Source organism: Carettochelys insculpta, chromosome 1 (assembly GCF_033958435.1).
Source record: "Carettochelys insculpta isolate YL-2023 chromosome 1, ASM3395843v1, whole genome shotgun sequence".
Classification (NCBI taxonomy): domain Eukaryota; kingdom Metazoa; phylum Chordata; order Testudines; family Carettochelyidae; genus Carettochelys; species Carettochelys insculpta.
The window spans coordinates 107,196,124-107,218,482 of NC_134137.1; the positions used below are offsets into that span (position 1 = coordinate 107,196,124).

Here is a 22,359-nt window from a genome sequence, read left to right on the forward strand (position 1 = left end):
AGCCTCTGTAACATCACTTCCAGAGATGCCTACGATGGCTATTTGCAAAGCAGCTCTGTGGAGTTCCATCTGTGTATTTATCAGATGTTTCTTTGACAAATACTCCTTTTTCATCCTCACACCCGCCTTCTCTCAGAGTGTACCTTGTTGGTCGCTGGCAGCAGAATACTCTCAGGGTAAGGCACACTGAGGTTTCTATGTTGGGATACATTTGTATCCCAAAATATAAACCTTGCGGCCAAGCACCATGCTTGAAATAGAGTGCAGTATTTCGTTCCCACTGCCGCTCGTTGTGAGACAGATAGTGGGAAGTTCAAAATAGGCACTTAGTTCTCAGGGACCTGCACTCAAAGAAGAAAGAGAATTTACTTACCTTGCAATGGGATTTTTTAGAGGCGTGTTGTCTCTATATTCCATCCCCCACCCTCTTTCCTTCTGCTTCAGTCACATTCTGACTTGCTGTAAAGAAGGAACTGGAGAGGTATTTAGTCTTTCCCACAATATGTGCCCACAGTGGAGTGCAGACATGGGTCAACAGACTCTGCTTGCAAGAATTCTCCACTCTCATATGGATATAGTACAAGTACACCCTAGGGGAATACAGATAGGTACCATGCAGCTCAAAAAATTCCAGTTACAGTAAGTTAAGGAACTTCCCTTTACTGGCCACCCCTGACACTGAGCGAGTTTCACTAATTATTTTAAAATCCTGAAATAAATGAGGAAGAAATATACCTCTTAATCTATGGAAGATACTGTTTTCTTCTAGTTCTGAATATGTATTCTTTCAAAGGATGAGGCACAGTAACAGTATATTGCGTATCTAATTCCTTGTGGCAAAGAATTAATTATATGAAGAGAAATAAACTCATTGTGGATAATTTCTGGAGTGTTTGACCACAGATCATCTGGAAAAGTAATTTCTGTTTGAATAACTTAGTATAATAGAGAATGCAGCCATTCTAGCAGTGACCTTATTAAGATTTTGTAATACCTTCTTTTGTTTTTAGGTGTGGCTGGACCTTTTGAAACCTATTATGAAACAGATTAGAAGTAAGTGTCTTCTTTACGTCATTTACCTTGAGTCCAAAAATAGTTACATAGATGAAGGTGGCTCTCTGTGAGAACATTAACTTTATATTTTTTTTGTTTTTTGTTTTTTTTGCCATCAGATATGCACCTGTAATATATATTGTGTGCTATTAAGCTGTATTCATAGCAGTATTGTAAAATCAAACAGTTTGGTCATTAAAATTCAGCTTTGCCTATACTTGGGTTAATAGCTAATGTTTATACATGCACATAACACACCTTTGATCAGTATTATTTTGTTACAATAGTAGTGAAACAATGCCACTCAGATCTTACCAATTTTCATTTATAGATAACCTGCTTAAGATAGTGATTATATCCCTTTGCTCTTAAGCATGCTGAGTCGATTTCTACCAGTAACAGTCATAATAATCATCTTTCTGTATTCAAAGTGTTTTACTTTTGTCATGTGTTAAGCTAAACTTTATATAGAAACACACGTGGAGGGTTTATTCCAAAGCCCGTTAAAAGGGCCAGTCAGTGACAGAATGTAGAAAGCTGTGGTAAGTGCCTTACTGATAGTGGCAGCAAGGTAACATACAAGAATGTGGAGACCGGAACATATGATGAAACAATGCGATTAAGAGGAAAGGTAGTTTGCTTAAAGTCTCGATATTGTCAGCAATATCCAGAGAAGGGAAAAAAGAAAGTAGATGCAAAGCAGAAGGCAGTAGAGGAGAAGATACCAATAGGAATGTGTTTAGGCTCCCTTTTGGGGTCTATTACACACGGCTTTTTAATCTTAGGAACTACAAAAATACTAGCAGGAGACAAAGGCTAATATACATTGTTTTTGACTGAGTAGTTTGCCTCTGTGAATGTGCAGATTGTTCTGAATGTTTCATGAATTTTTTGTTTTGTTTTGTTTTGTTTTGGTCTTTCCCTCAGGACCGAAGCACGTTGTCTTAAAATTTGTGGTGAAATTCTTTCCACCAGATCATGCTCAGCTGCAAGAAGAACTAACAAGGTTAGTGATTCTGCAATTCTGTTTTTTAATTCCTTAATAGATAGGACTGGGGAGGAAAATGGGCAGCACCAAGAGATGTGGGCAAAGGATTTATCTGAGTCTTGTTTCCATTACCTCCTATCCCTCCCTCTGTTGCCATGGGATGTGATTCACTGGAGCATGCTGTGCTAAGGAGAACCAGCAAGACGTCATGCAGAAGCCCACCATTTCTTATCAAGCCTCACAGGAAAGACAGTGCAGCCAGGGGTTTCCAGGAGCAGCTGTGGGCTAAGTGAACTGGCCGACCTCTCTTATTTTCAATCCCTGATAGACCTGAAAGTGCAGGAACATGGCCCCCATGAGAGCTCCTCTCTGCTTTGGGCCATAACCAGACTATCCAGGGCTGCAGCTGGATCACAGATGCACGTAATCCTTATGAACTCATAAGGCTCACAAAAGTGTCTGTGTGTAACCTGTGCGGGAACAGAACAAGTAGGATGAGATATAAGAGGAAAGAAGGAAGAAAACATATACCTGCTATGGCTAAATTGTGTGTCTAAGATATGTGCTTAATTTTTGAACCTCATTGAAGTGGTGATTTAAACTTTATTCATTTTTTGTGTTGTGAAGAAATTTGTACTAGTACAGGTCTCCTCCTCCTACCATAAAAAGAATAATACAGTAAATTCTTTCATATCCAGAACTCTCAAATAACCGGCATGTTAACCATAAGTCAATTTTAGTTATGTTTTCCATTAGTACAGTATAATGAAAGCAAAAACAGATTGACACAGTGAATACAGTACAAGTTTACAGTGTACAATACTGCTGTTGTTGGTAAATAAAGTACTCTTCATACATTTTTGCTTGTTTCTTAACACCAAAGAAAAACAAGATTAGATATTATGCATTGCTATGGATACCTCTCTGTTATCCAGAATATATGAATATCCAGCAACTTCCTGGTCCTGGGGCTGCCGGATATGAAAGAGTTTACTGTATGCCAATGTATGTGTGTGTAGACGTGAGGGCCAGAAGTTTTTTCTTCAGAAAGTTTTCAGGCTGAAAAATACAGTGCAAACCAATATTTGCAATGGAAAAATATCAGTTCTGATGGAAACATCAATTTTTATGGCAAAGGCCATAATGACACATTTTCTTTCTTTTTAGTCAATAACTTTCAATTTTTTTGTTCCTATATTTCTGGTTTTAAAATTTTTACAGTGTTTTTGTTCTAGAACAGAAACTTTATTTTGACATGTTTGAAATGTCTGTCCCTGCACTGATGTTCCTCTGCATTTATCTCTGGCTTCCTTTATTTTGGTAATGAGCTGTAAAGCAGAAAAAAATGCTAATATCTTTGCCCGGCCTTGAAATTGGAAAAACACAAGTTGTTTATGTGAAAGGCAGACTAAAAATATTAGAGGATAGGACTAAATAAAAACTCATAATATTGTGTGACTGGCAGCAAAAGTCTCAGTTCTGAGTATATCAAACTGAATATTCAATAGCTTGGTACGTGTATGGTAAATAGATTTAAGTTCATCTCTTTCTGCACCTAGAGATATGGCTCTGAATCTTGATTAACCTGCCCCTCCCCCCCCCCCCCGTTGATTTTAAATGTGCAGGCTAAGAATCTAGTATGTAAATATTAAAGTGTATAAATGAACCGGCATCATTGCTTAGAGAGGTTGAGAACTCATCATGCTGGGGGGAAACAAAGCACTAATGTGAAGTTTGCATGGCTGTGCAAAGACTATCTCTGTATCTTTTAATGGATATTATCATGGCTAACAAAGGAGAAGACATAGCATTGGTTTTAAAAAAAAATTAACACACAGCTAAAACGCATCATTTTATTTATTCCGTCTGCTACATTTGCACAGTCCTAAAATGTAGTGGCCATAATGACACAACTCTAGTGAAGATTAAATGCCATTTGATGTACACTGTATTCAGTTAGGTTAGAATAGCTAATTTGTCATCTTCCATAGTCATGTTTTAGTCTGTCTTCTGCCTTTCCTCCCTGGTAAACTAATTGCTTCAAAAGTTTACCTTGTTGATGGACTTATTAAAATCCTGGCTAAGTATATTTTCTAGCTTTCCTCTGTATTGCGTATATCATTTGTTTAATGCTGAATAGTCTGCAATAATCGAACCAAATCAGCACAATCATTGTGTCAGCTTTTGTCAGTGCTGATTAACAGGTATGTTTCTATACCCTCACGTAGAGCTGCTCCTTTGCTTTCTTCTGATTAATAAAATATTATTGGTGAATTTCCTCATGAGAAAATCCTTCTACATAATATGAAGTAAAAACGTTCTGAAATGTCTGCATATTAAAATCTAATGACAGCTCCTTGTTGGCATAATAAGCTGAGGTCAGTTATCTTGTAATTCATTGTTGATTTTATGTGGTAATCCTGTCCTAGCGCGGACCTGCCCCATCATGCAGTCAAAAAACTGACATACGTAAGCAAGATTTAAAAATATAAAGTAAAATCATACAAAATGACCTAGTTTCCTAAAGCAGCATCCTGGAATGTTCTTCAGTCCAGATGTGTAGTCCACATGTTTCCACATGTGAAGAGGAGAGAACAGAGACACTCCAGCAAGAATGTAAACAACTCTAGCTTTATTACTGTTATAACCCAAAACTGGTCCATGGTTTGTCTGCCTCACAGCTGTAATATATCACAAGTCCCCTATAATCACTTCCAGCCTTCCTCCCTGTCTATTTTGGCTAATCCTTGTTTGTTTTGTAATGTTCGCTGATCATCAGCTTGTTAAACAGTGAGTTTTTTAAGGTGCATTCTATTCTCCTGAGAACACGCAAGGCAATAACCACAAAATAGAAAATGGCACCTTTTTTAACTACCAGCTGTGTCTGAGGGAGTTCATAATATTACACCATTGTTGACAGTGCCAGTGTACCTAGAACCTTGCAAACAAAGTATATTATTTGAAAACAGAATATGTGGAAGCAGCACTAATGTGGCATGCTTAAAATCACAAACTGTGTGATCAAAATATATGCAGTTAGTTCAATGATTCTGTTTTAAAGAAGAGAAAGCTGCCATTAAGTTGCATGCTTTTTCAAGGTGCAATAAGTTTTGCACTGGTGCTTGTATGGAGAGCTGACTCTTGGAGCTTGGTAAAATTTTTCAGACAATTATCTAGTTTGCCAGAAATGCAGTTTAATCTGCCCCAAAGTACTCATAAATTGGAATAGTTTGGGACAAGTTTTTTCACCCAGGACTTAGATGTCATTCATAAAATGGGTAGTGGTGGCGCATTTATTACCATCAGCTCAATAAATGACGTGAAAAATCTGGCTTCAGTTCCCCACGCTGTTTTAAAACCTACTACCAGATTTCCCTGGCATTGCTAGGGTCCTTAACTCAATTAAGGTTTTTTATTTGGAAGATAAAAGGAAAATGCACAGGCTTTATTTAAATGATTGTGGTTTTCAGACATATAGGTTGAACCTCTCTCATCAGGTACCCTCGGGACCTGACTGAAGCCGGACAAGAGAATTTGCCAGATCACGGGAGATCAGTAATGTCTAGCCCATTACCAACACCTCCGCTGCTTACTGGGCTCTGAGAAGACATGGAGGGGAAAATTAGAGCTAAATAACAGCACAGAACGCTGAGAGCCAGGACTGGTGGCTGTAAACAAGCTTTATGGGACCACGGGAAACTTGGCCACACCCATGATAACTGATCATCCAGCTAACTAAAATCATGCCAGATTACAGATGTTGCTGGATGAGTGTGTTCCAGATTAGAAAGTTTCAACCTATACACTGTTATTTTTATGAAGTTAATTTTATTGCAGGTTTCTTTTAAAAAGGGATTGTTAAAATTTGTCAGTTTAATTATTTTTAGTAAATTTTCTTGAACAGGAATTCAATCAAATGTATTTTTTTCTTCATCCTTATAAACTCTTATTATTCACTATGCTTTAACAAAAGAGGGCTATAGTTAATTAGTTTCCAAGAACATTTTTTCTCGTTTTCAGATCTTAAACATTGATTTAGCTGTGCCACAAGAGCGGCACTCCAAATTTTTCTTTTTTATCTCTTTTCCGTAAGGTTTACTGAGAAGCAATCCCATTCCATGTCATCCTTTTTTTCTGGCTCTTCTTGGTTTAGTTTTTGTCAACATTCACTCATTTATGCCAGTGTTGAGGTCTGCCCTTGATTTGGTGATTCTGTCTCTTTTCTGTTAGGTGTCTTGAGAAGCAATCCTGTTCCAGGCACATCCTGTTTTCCTGTCACAACCAAACCCTTACACTGGTTTTAGTTATTAAAAGAAGAAACTGTATACCGAATTTGGTGGCCCTAGTTCTTACTGTTTAGGAGGAGTTCTTAGTCAAATGGACAGAGACAAACAGAAAACTCTCTAATATATATAAAACCTATATTCTTGCGGTTAAGTCATTCACCTGAGGTGAAGAAATTTGCATGTGGATCTCTTATATAGCATGAGTTTCCAGGCTACAGTGCTCTTGGATATGCTGGGGCAGGGTTCTCTCAGTCTCTCCTGCTGAAGCTGATCCATGGCGTATAAAACACTTAAGTCATTGGCTCACAGAAGGGGCCTGAGAGTGGCATTCCCCTGTGAGGTGGAAGACCCAAATTCAAGTCCCTTACACAATGAGTAGTTAATTATGCAAAGTAGATCTGCCCCCACACTACTCTCTGAACCAGTCATTAGGATGGGCTCCTGCAGTGTGGGAGATCCAGGTTCGGACCTACATTTATGCAGAGCGGAGAAATTGAATATAAGTAAAAAACCTTAGTGAGTAAATTACAAATTATTGGGGGTTGGCATCACCATCTTCTCCTCTTTGAACATTTTTTGAATCTTACCCTTAATTTCTTTTGATTTTATTTTTAAAATGGCCTGGAAACTTAACATTTAGATGCATCTGAAAGGACATATTTTTTGTCTACTTTTTCTGTTTTCCTAAATTATTCATCAGTTTCAAGGTGTGTTCCCACCTGCCTCCGGCACCCCCTGCCTGCCCTGGCATAAGCCTGGCAGAGCTCTGACTTTCATCTGCACCTGTTCTTGGGTGCGGATTTGGCCTCTGCTCGCCAGGCTGTTCTCCATGTGGCCATAGACAGCTGTTTTCCTGTGTCTGGTGAAGAGATTCTGGAGGTTCATCTCCTGCCCCCAAACCTCAATTGGGTCCTGGATCTCTGCACCAGACCAGGAAGATGCACATCTCTCCTGGGGACCTGGGGGATCCCTTCTGGGGAGCAGTGGAGGGCTAGGTGGCACTTCTGGGGTGGCTCATGTCGAGGTCCTACAGAAGTCAGGGGCAGCTGAATACTGGGCTGTCCAGACTGCTGTGAGCCATGAACCATCTCTGCAGGATCTGCTCATTTAAGAGCCCCAGGGATTTGGGGGAACGAGAAACAGATTTTCCTGTGTGTGGACAAAGCAGCCAGCTAGGAAACCTGGAAAGAGCTGGAGGCCCTATATTTTGAAATAGACGCTCTTCCCCGTCTACACAGCACCTATTTCAAAGTAGTTATTTCAAAATAGGTGCTATTCCTTGTAGAATTAAGTCAACTGCTATTTCAGAATAATTTTGAAATAGTGATTAAGTTGTGTAGACACTAGGTTAGTTATTTTGAAATAACTGCTATGTAGACATACCTTGAGAGTGTTATTGCTTCCACAGGCTCCATATTATTTCCCGGTAGAGGGGACTCCATTTGGTAGATCGCCAGACTAGCCTGGGATGACTTTGTTCTTGTCTTGGATTCAAACTCTTGCCCGTCTGGCAAGAATCCAAGCATGGATTTCCCAAGACCCCTAGAGCCCCACCCCCTCCCCCCGAACTGGCTTTGGATCTTTCTCCCATATCTGCTCTAACACACCTGCTGTGGCCGGCTACATGCAGCGGGCCCCACCCCTTTCTTACTAGTCTTCTACAGCCCCAAACTTATGAATGTGAAACTCCTCCCACTTCCCTTTTGTTTACAAAATAACTGCTTTTGCCTGTGGTGGCTGGGATTGGGAGGCTCCACCTCTTTCTCCCCTCCCCCAGTCAAGTGTTGTATGGTGCTATAACTGTGAGAGAGCAAAGTTTGCTATGCTGCTGCTGTTGTTGATCAGCCTTGGTGGACCAGGTAGAAAAAGGCGCTTCCTGCACCTGTGTGCCTCTGCATAGACCCTCCTCTCATCCAGAGGGGGAATGGCTCAGCATCCCCACAGGGACCCAATCTGAAGCCAATGCACCAAGTCACTTTCACACTCAGCCACGTATCTAGCCCTTGAAGGGGCCACACAACTTTCCCTACAAGCCAGAGGGGGCCCTCGCCATTTACTGTGTGGTGAGGTCATTCTCTGGTGGCTGTCTCATCAGAGGGCTCTTGGCACTTTCCAAACAGTAGGCGATAACTCCACTCCAGCACCTTATCCATCGTCTTCCTTGTTAAAATAGTCTCCTATGTGTAGGACTGTTTGTTAAATGACTGCTGAGTACAGAATGGCTACTGTGTTTTGTACACGCTATTTCAGTGCTTAGTCCAAATATTTGTACAAAGTATGTCTTGATTCTGAAAAGCAGCTGCTATGTAAAACTCTAAAGATTATTTTTATTCTTTATTTGGTCTCTAAAAATCAAGAAATTCAGATCACTTGTGTAGATTCCAAAAGGCCCCTATTGCCAGGTTGTGAATCAGCATTTCCTGCCTTTTTTAACTCGGTGCTTTGCTTGTGACTTTTTTTCACTTTTGTGTCTGCAGGTACCTGTTTGCATTGCAAGTGAAGCAAGACCTGGCCCAAGGCAGGCTAACATGCAATGACACTAGTGCTGCACTCTTAATCTCGCACATTGTACAGTGTAAGTGCTGCTTTTTTTCCCTCCCAGAGAAACGGGTCAGTGGGCAGGAGAAGCTTTGTCAGTTTTGTTAAAGAGGAGTTGCCTATGAACGTATCTTCAGGCTTCATATTTTGTATGGTTGTGTGTGTTCACATAAATATTATTTCAAGTAAAGAACTGGGGCTTGGAAGTATCCGTGCTACTGAACCGGGATTTTGCTATTTGCTTGCATTTTCAAGGAGCTGTGCTTGAGGGTCTGCTGGACTCTGCAAGGTACAATTTCTGCAGAATGGCAAATGGGTTGAATTCTTCAACTGAATTCCTGTTTTGTTTTATTATTTGTAGTTAACTTTTTATCATTTCAGGAGAGTGTAGGAGACTTGGAGCTCTGTGTACAGCATAGTGAATAAATATACATAGAATGCCAGAATAAATCAGGAAAAAAAGAAGTCCCGTGGCACCTTATAGACTAACAAATTTTTTGGAGTATAAGTGTTCATGGGCAAAGACTCACTTTGTCAAATGTGTCTGAATGAACAAACATTCTTATTTCTCATACATCTGAATAAAAACAATTTAAAGGCCATTGGTTTTTCTCCTCTTCTCACTTTTATCAGGACTCTGATTTATTCTGAGGAGTGTCAGTGCAGTAGACCTGTTCGTTTGTATTCGCAAATCAGTGAGAAGTCCTGTGGCACATTGTACACTAACAGCTTTTTGGAGCATAAGCTTTCATGGGCAAAGACCCACTTCATCAGATGCATTCAGAAGTATGAGAAATAAGAATGTTTGTTCAGATCATACATTCACTACTGCCAAGATGTCAGAGTTACTCTTGTCCCCCAAAATAATCACTTAAAAGGGAATACGTTTTCTGTTTTGAAAGAATAAAGAATTTATGAAAACCCATATCTAGAATGTTATGAAAATCAGCTTTGATGCATGAATAGATTACACCAGAATTTTTCAATGTGTGTGTGTGTGTATTTAGCAGCTTTCGGGAACAATGGACTCTCTTGTTCCTGAAGTCTGCTTAACTGGGGCCCGTAAAATCCTAAATACCCACCCACCTCCCTGCACCCCCATGGACTTACTGCTGCAGAACGGGAGCCACTGCGTCTTCCCCCAGAGCACATACATGGGCAGATGGCGCCCGCGTATATACCGCTGGTGGGAGGAGCACGTGGTGGCTCCAGTGGCGGCAGTGGCTCTGCCAGGCAGCAGCGGCTCTTGTGCCAGGTGCAGCAGAGCCCCCAGCCATGGCAGGACCCTCAGTTGCAGCATGGCTTTTGCAGCTGCGCACAGTGCAGCTTTTGCTGCTGCATGCAGCAGGGTCCCCAGCCGCAGGGTACTTGCTGCTGCGGCAGTGTACTCCAGCAGCTTCCTCTGTGGCAGTGAGTAGCAGGTATTTGGAGGGCAGGGGGGGGCTGGGAGAGCCTGGAAGGGGTGGGTCATAGTAAGGGACACCCCTCCCTGCGTTAGTCCACTAAATAGAGGGTTTGCTGAATCATCACTCTTAACTGCTCTGGCAAAACTCATCATTGCCTATTTCTACTGAAACACAAATGACATCTTATTTAAGAAAAGGATTTTCGAAGTTCTTTCGAGGTACATCTGTGGTAAAGATGGATAAAACTATCAGTATTGTGTTGGAGATGGTCTGTTCTAGCGGGCTGTATCTTCCCACTGTTAATGTTTGGTACAAAGAATATGCTAATAACTCTCCATTCACTTTGGCCTCTAATGACCTGTGTGACTGAGCAGTGGTGGGAGACAAAATAAATAAAAGGAGCAGCTTCAGGGAAATTCTATATCCCTGTGACCATTTGGAAGCTGAATGTTTTTGCAGCCCAGACTTTAAGGGGAAAAGAGACTAAGTCTCAACAGAATTGTAACAGAAATAGGTGAACAATCACATAACTTTTTATTTTCTCAGCAATTATGTTTATTCACTCAGGCAGTTGGGAAGAGTGTTGTCTGTAAGGTCAGTCCCTGCCTTCAGTCATTAGAAGAAAAACAAAAACTGCAGAGTTGATGACCAACTGCAGTTCTGAGAGGTTGTAAAATGTGAGGAGTTTTTCTTCAACTAATTGTCCCTCTGTGAACTCCCCTCAGATTTACTTGTGTCACCTGTGGCAGGATCATTGGTACAGTCTGCAGCAAGGGTGCTGCTCTGTCTCCTCAACTTTCCAGCCTGAGCTATATCACAATAAGCTTTGTTATCAACAAACATCAAACCTTCCAGGTGCTGTTATCACAACAGCATATGGAGCCCCCCACTTGGATAGATTGCATAATTTCACCCTCACAAGTCACGTCAGCCAAATCCTTGCAGCTTGCCAGCCTCGCATCCTAGAATTGTACCATCTTGTCTTCGTCAGAAACCAGTGGCGAGTTTATTACCCAATCTGGCCCTCTCTTGGAAGCACCAGCCTTGTACCTGTGCTGAGGTTTCCCACGTTATTCAGCTTAACTGCACTGCTTTAGTCAAAATACAGAACTGATTTGTTAACTACAGAAAGTGATTATAAGAGGTAGGCACAAAAGGCCAGAGGTCGTTACTAAAGAAAGTAAAAGGTAAGCACACAGACTAAAATCTTAAACCTTATTAGACTAGGCAGTATTTAGAGCAAGCAGTTCTCTCACCTAACTAGATGTTACAGCTCGTAATACACAGACTTCCTCTTTTAAATGTGGAACCAGTCAAGTCATTGTCTTCCCAGCATTCTTGTTGCTTGCAGTATAGGAAGAGGAGGAGGAAAGCCAAGTCATGATGCCACTGCCCCTTATTTTATATCTGCAGTCCCTGTACCTGAGGAGCACTAGCCCAGATGTGTCTTGGTGGGCTTTGCTGAGTCACAGGGTTAAGTAACCCCTGTTGTGTGATGCTTGGGCAGCCTTTGTCCAGTATTGTAAGTCCCTTGTCTACAACTCCCCTGCCTATTGTACTGGGAGGGCAGCACCACCTACCAGCCTCAGGTATCCCAGAGAAGATCCAGATCATCTGTTCACGCCTTTTCCCAGCATGACACCATAGTGTACACTTCCAGATCTGAGGCAGCTTTTTGGATGACTGTTGCCCAATCTCTGCTAAATAGGATTCCTCAGCAACAACCTTCTCAGTTTGGGGCACTGGTTGGGAACTAGGTGAAGTGGCATTCCTGCAGGGCAGTTTTCTCATAGAAAAAAAAAAGTAGATTACTTATAAAGTAATGAGTTCATCGACATCCTTTTCCAATATGGGTTCTTCACTACTCACTCTCCTTCCCCTCTGGCTCTAAGACTTGTCATTAGGCTGGACTTCACCATGGCACAACAACTTCTTCTTAGGCCTTCACCAGAAGTAGAAAATGGTTGATTGGAGAGTTAAGATTTGAATAAGGAAAGGTAAGTTGAGCAGTCTATAATGAGAAGATTAAATGGGATAGAATGATACATAGGATTAAAGCCATGCTAAAAGTAAAGTTGAACGAAATGAGAGAACTGTCATCACAGGCAAGGAGTAAGTTATTTATTCTTTTAGGCTGTTTGTCATTAAAATGAGGTTTGTTAAGCAAAAGGAAAACTTAAATTGATTGAGCCTTAGTTAACTGTTCCTCTCTCCTCCAGACTAAAGCCGCGTCTACACATGCCGGCTACTTCGAAGTAGCCGCGCCAACTTCGAAATAGCGCCCGCCACGTCTACACATGGCAAGCGCTATTTCGAAGTTGAAATCGACGTAAGGCGGCGAAACGTCGAAGTCGCCATCCCCATCAGGAGATGGGAATAGCACCGTACTTTGACATTGAACGTCGAAGTAGGGCACGTGTAGACGATCCGCGTCCCGCAACATCGCAAGAGTGGGGTCCGCCATGGCAGCCATCAGCTGAGGGGTTGAGAGACGCTCCCTCCAGCCCCTGAGCTCTATGGTCACCGCGTGCAGCGGCCCCTTAAAGCTCCCCGCCCCCTGCGTTCCTGTGCAGGAAGCTGAGAGCGTGTGCAGGCAGCAGCACTGCCACGCGGCCAGCCTGCGCATGCCTAGGCAGCCCCAACCCACCACCCCCCGCAGCGATGGCCGCTAGGCAGCCCCCCAAGCGCCCCCAGGGCACCCCCCCAAAGGGGAGCCAGGGCTGCCAGCCAGCCTGCGAAGAGGCAGCGGGGCCCCTCCTGGATGGAGGCCAAGATCCGGGACCTGCTGGGGCTCTGGGGCAAGGAGGAGGTGCTCCAGGAAATGGGGAGCAAGAGGCGGAACGCGGACACGTTCTCTCGGCTGGCCGAGGGCCTGGCTGCCCGGGGTCACCCTGCCCGTGCTCCTGACCACATCAGGAGTAAGGTTAAGGAGCTGCGGCAGGGTTACGCCCGGGCCCGGGATGCAGCCAGCCGATCTGGGGCCGCCCCCATCACTTGCCCCTTTTACAGGGAGCTCAGGTCCATCCTGGGCCCCCGGTACACCTCCTCCCTGCCGGCCACTCTTGACACCTCGGCCGACGAGCCCCAGCAGGCCCCGGAGACGGAGTCTGCCCCGGAGGCCAGCCCTGCACCCCAGGGAACCCCCAGGAACCCACCCCTGGGATGCCGGAGGAGGAGGAGGGGGAATCCTCCTCCAGCAATGGGGGGCTGCGGATCGCTGTCCCGTCCTGGAGCTCCAGCAGAGTGTCCGCCCAGAGGGTGCCCCCCGACCGTGGGAGCGGACCGTCAGGTATGTACCCCCCGGTGCACACCCCCGGGGTTAAGGGGCAGGGACAAGAGACATGACCAGGGCCCTCCAGATGACCATGGCCCCAAGGACAGCAGTGGCATGTCCCTCAGAAGAGTGCATCAGCCCCAGCCCCCCAGCAGGACAGCGCCATGCCCCATCCCTGGGGATGGGGGGAGCGGAACCTAGGGTCCCCCCGGGGGCGGGTGGGACACAGCAGCAGCAGCAGCATCTCCGGGGGACGGGGGTGGGGAACCAGCAGCAGAGGGGTGGGGGGACAAGGGCCACGGCTAGGGGGCCCACACTAACGGCTGTCTCCACTCTTCTTCCCCCCCGTGTTCCGCAGCTGCACCATCGGAGGGCCCGGACAGCGCCGGCGAGGTGTCCGTCGTCCCTGAGAGCCCACCGGGGCCATCCCAGCAGGCCATCCCCTCGGCGGAGCACCAACCAGCCCCAGGACGGGGCCAACGGCGGAGCTGCCACCAACAAAGGACGGCCACGGACCCCCAGCTGCTCACAACCCTCCCGCGTCAGCTGGAGGTGTCGGAGCGGCGCCTGCGGGTGGAGGAGTGGCGGCTGGAGCTCCAGGAGCGAGCACTGGCCTGGCGCCAGGATGCATGGGGGGCCTTCATGCGCACATTCGTGCGTATAGCGGAATACCTGGCCCCCCACACCACTCTGCCCGCTGCTCCGCCCGCCGCTCCGACCGCCGTCCGCCACCCTGGGGCCTGCCGCCGAGGGGGACCTGGGGCCTGCAGACACCCGCTGGCTGTACCTGCCAGTTCACCCAGCCTCGGCCAGGGCTCAGGCTGAGGTGAGGGTCGCGCCCTCCAACCCCAGGCGCCGGACAGTAGAGGGGTGTGGGGCCGAGGACGTGCCCCCCCCCTTTGTACATATCCCCCATTATATTTGTATATAGTTTGTGTTGGACCCCTGTTGTGTTATGGTACCTGCCCCCCCATTTAAATAGTTCCCCCCTTTTGTTCTATTATATATATATATATTGTATTAATAATAAGACATTTCACTGTTTTCGTTTAAAAAAACGGGTCCATTTATTTGCAAGAGAAGTGTGGGGGGGTGCTCTTGGGTGCTCTGTGGTGTGGGTGTGGGGGCAGGGAGTGTTGTGGAGGATTGGGGGTGCAGTGGGTGGCCTGCCAGCGTTCACCCTGCGGCCTGGTCGAAATGGGCCCGCAGGGCCTCCCGGACCCGGATCTCCTCGGGGTCCACCTGGCGACTGGGGGCAGCGGGTGGCTGCACGTCGGCCCTGCCAGCCTCCACAGCCCAGCCCTGGAAGAATGCCTCCCCCTTGCTCTCCACCAGGTTGTGGAGTGTGCTGCACGCGCCCACAACCTGGGGGATGTTGGTGGGGCCTGCATCCAGGTGGGTGAGGAGACACCTCCAGCGCCCTTTGAGGCGGCCAAAAGTGCTCTCAACCACCTGGCACGCATGGTTCAAGCGCGTGTTGAACTGCTCCTGGCTGGCTGTGAGATGGCACGTGTAAGGGTGCGTGAGCCAGGGCCAGAGGGGGTACGCCGTGTCTGCGATGACGCAGAGGGGCATGGTGGTGTCCCCCACAGGGATCTCCCACTGGGGGATGTAGGTCCCCGCCAGCGGCACAGGCCCGAATTTCTGAATACCTGGGCATCGTGGGTGCTGCCAAGCCAGCCAACATAAATGTCCAGGAAGCGGCCCTGGCTGTCCACCAAGGCCTGGAGGACCACCGAATGGTAGCCCTTCCTGTTGAGGAAGCGTCCTCCGCTGTGCTCTGGGGCACGGATGGGGATATGGGTCCCATGCAGAGCCCCCAAAGCAATTTGGGAAGCCCAGGCTGGCAACCCCGCGATGGCAGCATCCGGGTCCCCAAGCCGCACAAGCCTGTGGTGGAGCAGGGCGTTGATTGCGCAGACGACCTGCAGGGGAAGGACATGAGAGAGCACCAGTGAGGGGTGTGCAGTGTGTGTCTGGCCCTCCACCCCAGGGCTCCCCCCTCCCAGGGCTCCCCCCCCCAGGACTCCCCCCATCCCGGGTCCTCTTACCTCCATGAGGACGGCCCCGACGGTGGCCTTGCCCACGCCAAACTGCTGCCCCACGGATCGGTAGCTGTCTGGAGTGGCCAGCTTCCAGACAGCGATGCCGACCCATTTCTCGACCATGAGGGCAGATTGCATTGAGGTATCCTGGTGCCGTAAGGCAGGGGTGAGCCACTGGCGGAGCTCCAGGAATGTCTGCCAGCTCATACGGAAATTCTGGAGCCAGCGGTCGTTGTCCCACTCGCCGAGCACCAGCCGCTCCCACCAGTCGGTGTTCGTGGGGTAGCTCCACAGCTGGCGGCGGGAAGGGGGGTCGGAGGGCAGCAAGGTCTGGGGCTGCTTCCTCATCCCCTGGGGGCAGCTCCTCTTCTTCTGTGACTAAAAGGTGGTCAGCTGCCTCCTGCATAGCACTGAGCAGGGCAAGCACTGCTCCTGCAGGGGCGGCTGGGTGGACCTCTGGCTGCTGGTGCTGCTGCTGCTGCTGCTGGGGGTCCATGCTGCTTCCACAGGGTGTGCGTGCCTGTGGCTCTGCAGACCACGTGCTGTGCAGGCTGTGTGTGTCTGGGAGGGGCTCTTTAAGGGAGTGTCTTGCTGTTGCCCCGGAAGTGCTAGTCCACCCTGTGACCCTGTCTGCAGCTGTTCCTGGCACCCTTATTTCGATGTGGGCCGCTTTGGCGTGTAGACGCTCCCCTGCAGCGCCTACTTCAATGTGGTGCTGCCCAACGTCGACGTTGAACGTCGATGGCACCAGGCCTGGAGGACGATGTAGCGTCCCCATGTAGATGTAGCTTAAGAGTGAGATATAGGCACCAGTGTCCTCTAATTGAGAGAAAAAGACAATTCTTTTTCTTCACTGAAAATGTCATAAGTAACATTTGATCAGGAAATCTCTGCAGATGAAAGTTTGGGTGTTGATTAAACTAGATGGGATTTTTTTCTGTTTTATAAATATACATATATAGATATATATGTTAGAATTTTAATTATGTTTATTGGATGTTATTATTATTATTATTATTATTATTATTAATTACATGACGAATACCTACATTTCCTTTTAAAAGAACTACATTTCCTTTTAAAACAACTTTTCTGCTTCTTTCTTGTAACCTCAGAAATGTCACCTCTGCTTGCACCGATTTTAATAGATGTCTTACACTGGAGAAGAGGTGGTCTGGGAATGTATTTTATATATTGTTAGTTTCTGCAACTAAATTGGTGGGGGGGTGGTGCTGAAAATTTCCTGTTTTTCTTCAAAACATTAAGGAGTCTTTGCATTTAAATAGCTATTTAACAAAAGTAAGATGAAATTTTAAACAATTTTTTAATTAAAAAGTCCCCTTCCACAGTTGTGTCAATTTCATTCCTTTGTCTGTGATGATATGTCACTAAATCTTTAATAATTGTAGAGTCTTATAGTCTAGCCAGAACCTAAATGTATGACAAGTTGAATATTTAAAAAGTGTCTTGCATGTTAAAAATGTGTAGGTTTCCATATAGTATTAGGCAGTTGTGCTTTGGAAGTGACTCTGTCACTGAGGGAAGGAAATTCCAGACCCTCTGTATTATCTTAAACTGGTAGAGCTTGATTGTAGACGTTTTATTTCTCTTTCCCTCATCTAGAATCTGCCTGTTATCTTTAGAATTAGGTATAATATACTTGCACATTATTTCTAATGGATTTGAGTTTAATATTATCTGTTCCCATCTCCAAGTGTCCACAATTCTGTATAATTATCTCACATCCCCAATGTAATTGTAAAGTGTCGAAATTTGTTAAGCTAGCTAGCCCTCTTAGCCCTCTCCCATGTGACTATAGTTCTTATCAACAATATCTTTTCCTACTAATATGTTTTTCCGTGAAACTTGGTCCTGATTGCTCCTGTAATCGGATCTCATCTGCTTTACTCTGTTCTGAAGGCTCTTATAATCATAGAATACTGGAACTGAAAGGGACCTCAAGATGTCATCAAGTACCGTTGCCCTGCTCTCTATGAAGGATCAATAAGACATCCCTCCCAATGTTGATGCTGTATAGCTTTGTCAATGTTGTGTTTAAATTCTCTGACATTGATTCATTGGCTAAAACAATTGTTTGATATGTTTGTCTGAATAAATATAAAACCAGTGGCGGGTACCAGCAATGATAAAAAAGCAGAAAGAGTAAGGAGGCAAAAGGTGAAGAATGGCATTTACTCCTTGCTGTGTGCATCCACTTCTGCATAACAGGTCTTTGAGTAATAGGTCTATGTTTCCAGGAGTCCCTTTGTGACAGATGCATCTTTGGCAGGATCTTTGCTAATATTACAGCCTGCTCTTAATATAAAATTCTATTTGGAGAGTAGCAAATGAGTTATATTAAAATTAACATAAAAATGCACACACACACACCTCCTAGAACTGGAAGGGACCTCAGGAGGTCATCTTGTCCAGTCCCCTGCCCTCTTAGAGGGACCAAGCACCATCTCTGGCATCTATTTTCCCCAATCCCTAAATGGCCTCCACGAGGATTGAACTCACAACCCTGTGTTTAGTGGGCTAATGCTCAAACCACTGAGCTATCCCTCCCCTCTGAAAAGGCTATTTCAAAGTTTTGGACTAGTGTAGACACTCTCCTCATCACCCCACAGCTAGTCCGAACAGAGCTCCTCTTCAAAAAGACCTCTGAAAGTTTGAAACCCCCTTGCCCCCAAATGCATATAAGTGGTGAAAACTAACCAAAACACACTTTTACCTACACAGCATAACCACCACCAAGCAGCCAAAATATATCATGTCATAAAACACTATAGGAATTGCGTTAGAACAGAGAATGCCACTCGGGCTTTAGTACTTGGATTCATGTAGAAAGAGGAAAATGTAAGGTAAAAAATGGAGCAGGTAAAATGAAAAGAGCTGAAGTCTAAAAGCATTAGAGAAGATAGAAGTATAATTCAGACTAGCTACAGCAGAGGGAGAACAAAGTTATGTGTTAATGTGGTAAGAGAAAAGTGAGGTGTAGCTAAAATCAGTCTGGTTCAAATAAACAGGAAGATTTTAAGACAGTAATAAAAGGGGGAGTGGCTCAGAGGGAAGGCAAGGTTCAGACAGCACAGCCCTATCTATAGAGAAATGGTACAAAGCAGTCTTAGATGGAAGCAGGAGATGGGGGAGAGAAGAAGTTGGTGAATAGAATACAGGCAAGTTCTGATGAGTTGTTTAAGCCTAAGAGTGATATGAAATGGATTTGGGGGTAGTAGATGCAGTGAAATTGGCAGATATCATATTACTACAGGAAGAGAATGCTCTGGCTGCAATACTTTTGGTCTTTGGTATTTAAAACAGGTAGGAAAAATATACAAAAAGGGAGTTTTAAGTATCTGCATGGGTGATGAGTAAGTGTGAATAATATTTTTAGCAGAGTCTGTATCCAACTAATCTCAAAATGCCATGATCTTGTGGAGATCATGATAGGCAGTCTTATTTTTTTTCTTCCATAAAATCTTCTTTCCTTACTTTTGTTCTGGCTGTGGCTACACTGCATTTTGCTTTCGGAAGCAGAATGCACATGGGGCACAGATTTACATATGTTGCACCTCCTTTGCATACTCTTGTGTAATCTCGCTTCCAGAAGAGTCTTTTCTGGAAGTAAAAACAGCCACGTAGATGGGATTCCTTTGAAAACAAACCCCGTTTTTGAAAGAACCCTTCTTTCTAATTAGTTTCATCTTTGAAGGAACTCTGTGTACACAGCTGTTTTTGCTTCCAGAGAAGGCTCTTCCGGAAGCAAGATTGCATGAGAGTGTGCAAATGAGGCATGAGATACGTAAACCTGTGCCTCGTTTGGATTTCTGATATCGCTTATTTGCAGTCCACTTTCGAAAGCGAAATTCAGTGTCACCACAGCCTCTTTCTTTCCTTTTCCTTTTCTGATATAAAGTTCAAAGTGAAGGATGATGCTCAAGATTTCTGATGTTGGGGATGAAGTAGGAGTCTAGATTTGAAATGTTGGTCAGCATAGCTACATAACTGTTGCTCAGCATGGGTGTTAATGCCAGCATTATGTCCTGGTGCAGATGCAGATAAATCAATGGAAGAATGCTTCCATCAACTTATTTATCGCTCCTCAGCGAGGCAAAATACCCTTCCATTGCTGTAGGAATTGGAAGCATCTGCATTATGGTGCTATAGCAACAGCTGCTGCTCTGTACCTGTAGCACCCATAACTGAAAGATGCCTTTCGTGAAAGAAGAGTTAATGATAGTTAAAGAGGAGTTGTTCTATAGGAAATGAAGTCATGTTGAGTGCCTCAGTGAGCTTGACAAAGGCTGGTGTGCTCTCGAGAGAGATTTCTAAAAATCAGATGAAGAAGTTAAATAGTGTCAAAGGTGCATTAATTTGGCTGTGTGATAAATGTTGGTGAAAAGGCTTCAATGGACTGATGAACCTACTTATAGAGTTGTGGGGTAAGGAAGAACCGTTACTCATTGGTTACTTTTTATTGTCTCAGTTACCTGTAAGATGGTGGGGAATATGTGTTACATCCAATAATGAAAATGATTCATGAAACCAGATTGCAGTTTTGGATAAATACAATTTTATTATTCTGTCTTTTGGCTTATGTGAATAATATAGGAAATGTAAAATCACAGGTTTTTGATTTTTCTTGTGTGTCTCTAGCTGAGATTGGGGATTTTGATGAAACCATAGACCGTGAACACTTAGCAAAGAACAAGTATATACCTCAACAAGAAACACTAGAAGATAAAATCATGGAATTTCACCGCAATCATATGTAAGTCCAGCTTTTTCCTATTAATTTTCCTTTCCATCAATATAATTCTCCCTGTAAGCCTTAGCTATAAAAGACTGAGGCCTATAAGTTAGGTTTATTTTTTGTCCTATCGTATCATCATACAAAATAAGCAGCATCAGTTGATTTTGATTTTCTTTCTAGCATTCAGTTATTTTTTACCTAGAGAAGAGATGGGTCTTATAAGGGAGTTATGGGGTTGAAGATCAGGAAGGAGCAGAACAACTGGGATTTCTGCTTCTAAGGGAAGCAAGCCATAGTTTTCTGAACTAAGTGAAGTTTTGGGTTTATTGGTTTTGGCTTTTGTAGAAGCAGTTTTTTTAATTAGGACTGAATGATTTACTATGAAGAATTTAACATTCATGGAGACAAAAATGTATGTGTAGTGCCCTCAGTGTCTTTCATCATATTTCTTTATCCCAATTATATATTAGCCAATATTCTTATAATCTCTTATTTTGATGAGTTCATTAAGCCATATAATTTACTGTCCTGTTGGAATAACTTATTTAAAATTCTTTTAGGGTTCATGGTTTAAAGATGCACACAACCAACCAGCAAAAATGCTTTCTGCACGCTATTGTTTTTGTCATCCCACACAGTTGTAATTTGTGAGCTTGAATTTTTTATTGAAAGATTATCTGTATTTATGCTTTTAAAGTGGTATGCCCATGTTAGGGTACCTCATATTTCATAAGCAAGGAGCCTCTGTTTAAAATTAAAGCATTTTAAAAGTAATATTTTTTTAATTTTAGAAAATACAGCAGTGCTGTAATTGCTAAACTGCTGGTGCCCAGAGTTCTGCTTCCTTGCCTAGTTGTCTGTTAGATTAAAACTGATCCCAGGCCAATATTTCTGTTTCTAAAAGAGTCTGGCTGTACAGTGCGGACTTCTGCCAACATACCTTTGTCCGTTAAGGGTGCGATTAGCTGACCAGCAAAGCTTTGCCAGCAGAAGTCCCTACTCTAGATGCAGCTGTTTTGGCAAAGCTCTGCTTTTACTAGGATCACTAGTTTCACTTGTGGGAATCATTTCACTATAATAGTACAAAGCACAGTACAAGGAATGCTCTGCAGACATTGCATACCAGTATAGATGCACATGGGCTAGGAGCTCCTAATGGAGAGATGGATTCAGCTTGAGACAGATATTTTAAGTGACTGTGATTTTGGGTAGCTCAGTTTTTCAGTGTCAAACTAAAGACACCATAAATGGATCTGTTATTCAGAAAATGAATGCTCAGCACTTTTGAAAAGATCAGGCTCCTCTGAGGTATCTCAAGCTGGGCCCCAAAAATTGAGGCATTCATATCACCATTTGCTTTTTAAAATCATGGTCTTTGAGAACAAAGCTATTGTTCTAGCTGCTGGAATTGAGTGACATGAATAGATATTATCTAATGAAGAAGAACCAGTTTCAATGATGAAGTGTCTTTTTTTGCTCCTTAGAGAAGTGATTTAATTCCAATTCAGCAAACATGGAGAATTCAAGTCTCTTGGCTTTTCTTTTCTCATTTTGGTTTCTAAAGTGGACAGACACCAGCCGAATCAGATTTCCAGCTACTAGAGATTGCCCGTCGGTTGGAGATGTATGGAATCCGATTGCATCCGGCGAAAGACAGGGAAGGGACAAAAATCAACCTGGCAGTTGCCAACACAGGCATTCTAGTATTTCAGGTTAGAGCTGCTCTGATCATGGCTTTATTCTCGAAAACACACTGTTATTCTAACAAAAACAATTGACGAGGCCGGTGGTGCAGCCTCTGTAGAAATGTGTCCTGTAGAATTTGGTTTACAGCCACCCTTACAAGGGCATTAATGTTAACAGGTGCCCTGAGCCACCAAAATATGAATCTGCTCCTAGAAGAGTAGTTTGTAACTCTGGCCTTAGACCTATGTAAATGCATACGATCCCATACTCCCAGGGTGCTCATACCGCCTGCACACACCTAATACAGCAGCTAGAGCTCTACCCTCT

The 22,359-nt window shown here is 44.3% G+C and overlaps 1 protein-coding gene across 8 annotated transcripts in view; it reads left to right on the forward strand.

Annotated features, from left to right (window-relative positions):
- FARP1 (FERM, ARH/RhoGEF and pleckstrin domain protein 1) overlaps nt 1-22,359 on the forward strand; it is a 298,536-nt gene that overhangs the window by 196,167 nt on the left and 80,010 nt on the right. For all 8 annotated transcript variants that reach the window (XM_074989432.1, XM_074989476.1, XM_074989485.1 and 5 more), the window contains exons 4-8: nt 1,011-1,053; nt 1,981-2,059; nt 8,805-8,902; nt 20,250-20,364; nt 21,911-22,058. In XM_074989432.1, coding sequence (XP_074845533.1) covers nt 1,011-1,053; nt 1,981-2,059; nt 8,805-8,902; nt 20,250-20,364; nt 21,911-22,058 — 483 coding nt within the window. The remainder of the gene's footprint in view (nt 1-1,010; nt 1,054-1,980; nt 2,060-8,804; nt 8,903-20,249; nt 20,365-21,910; nt 22,059-22,359) is intronic.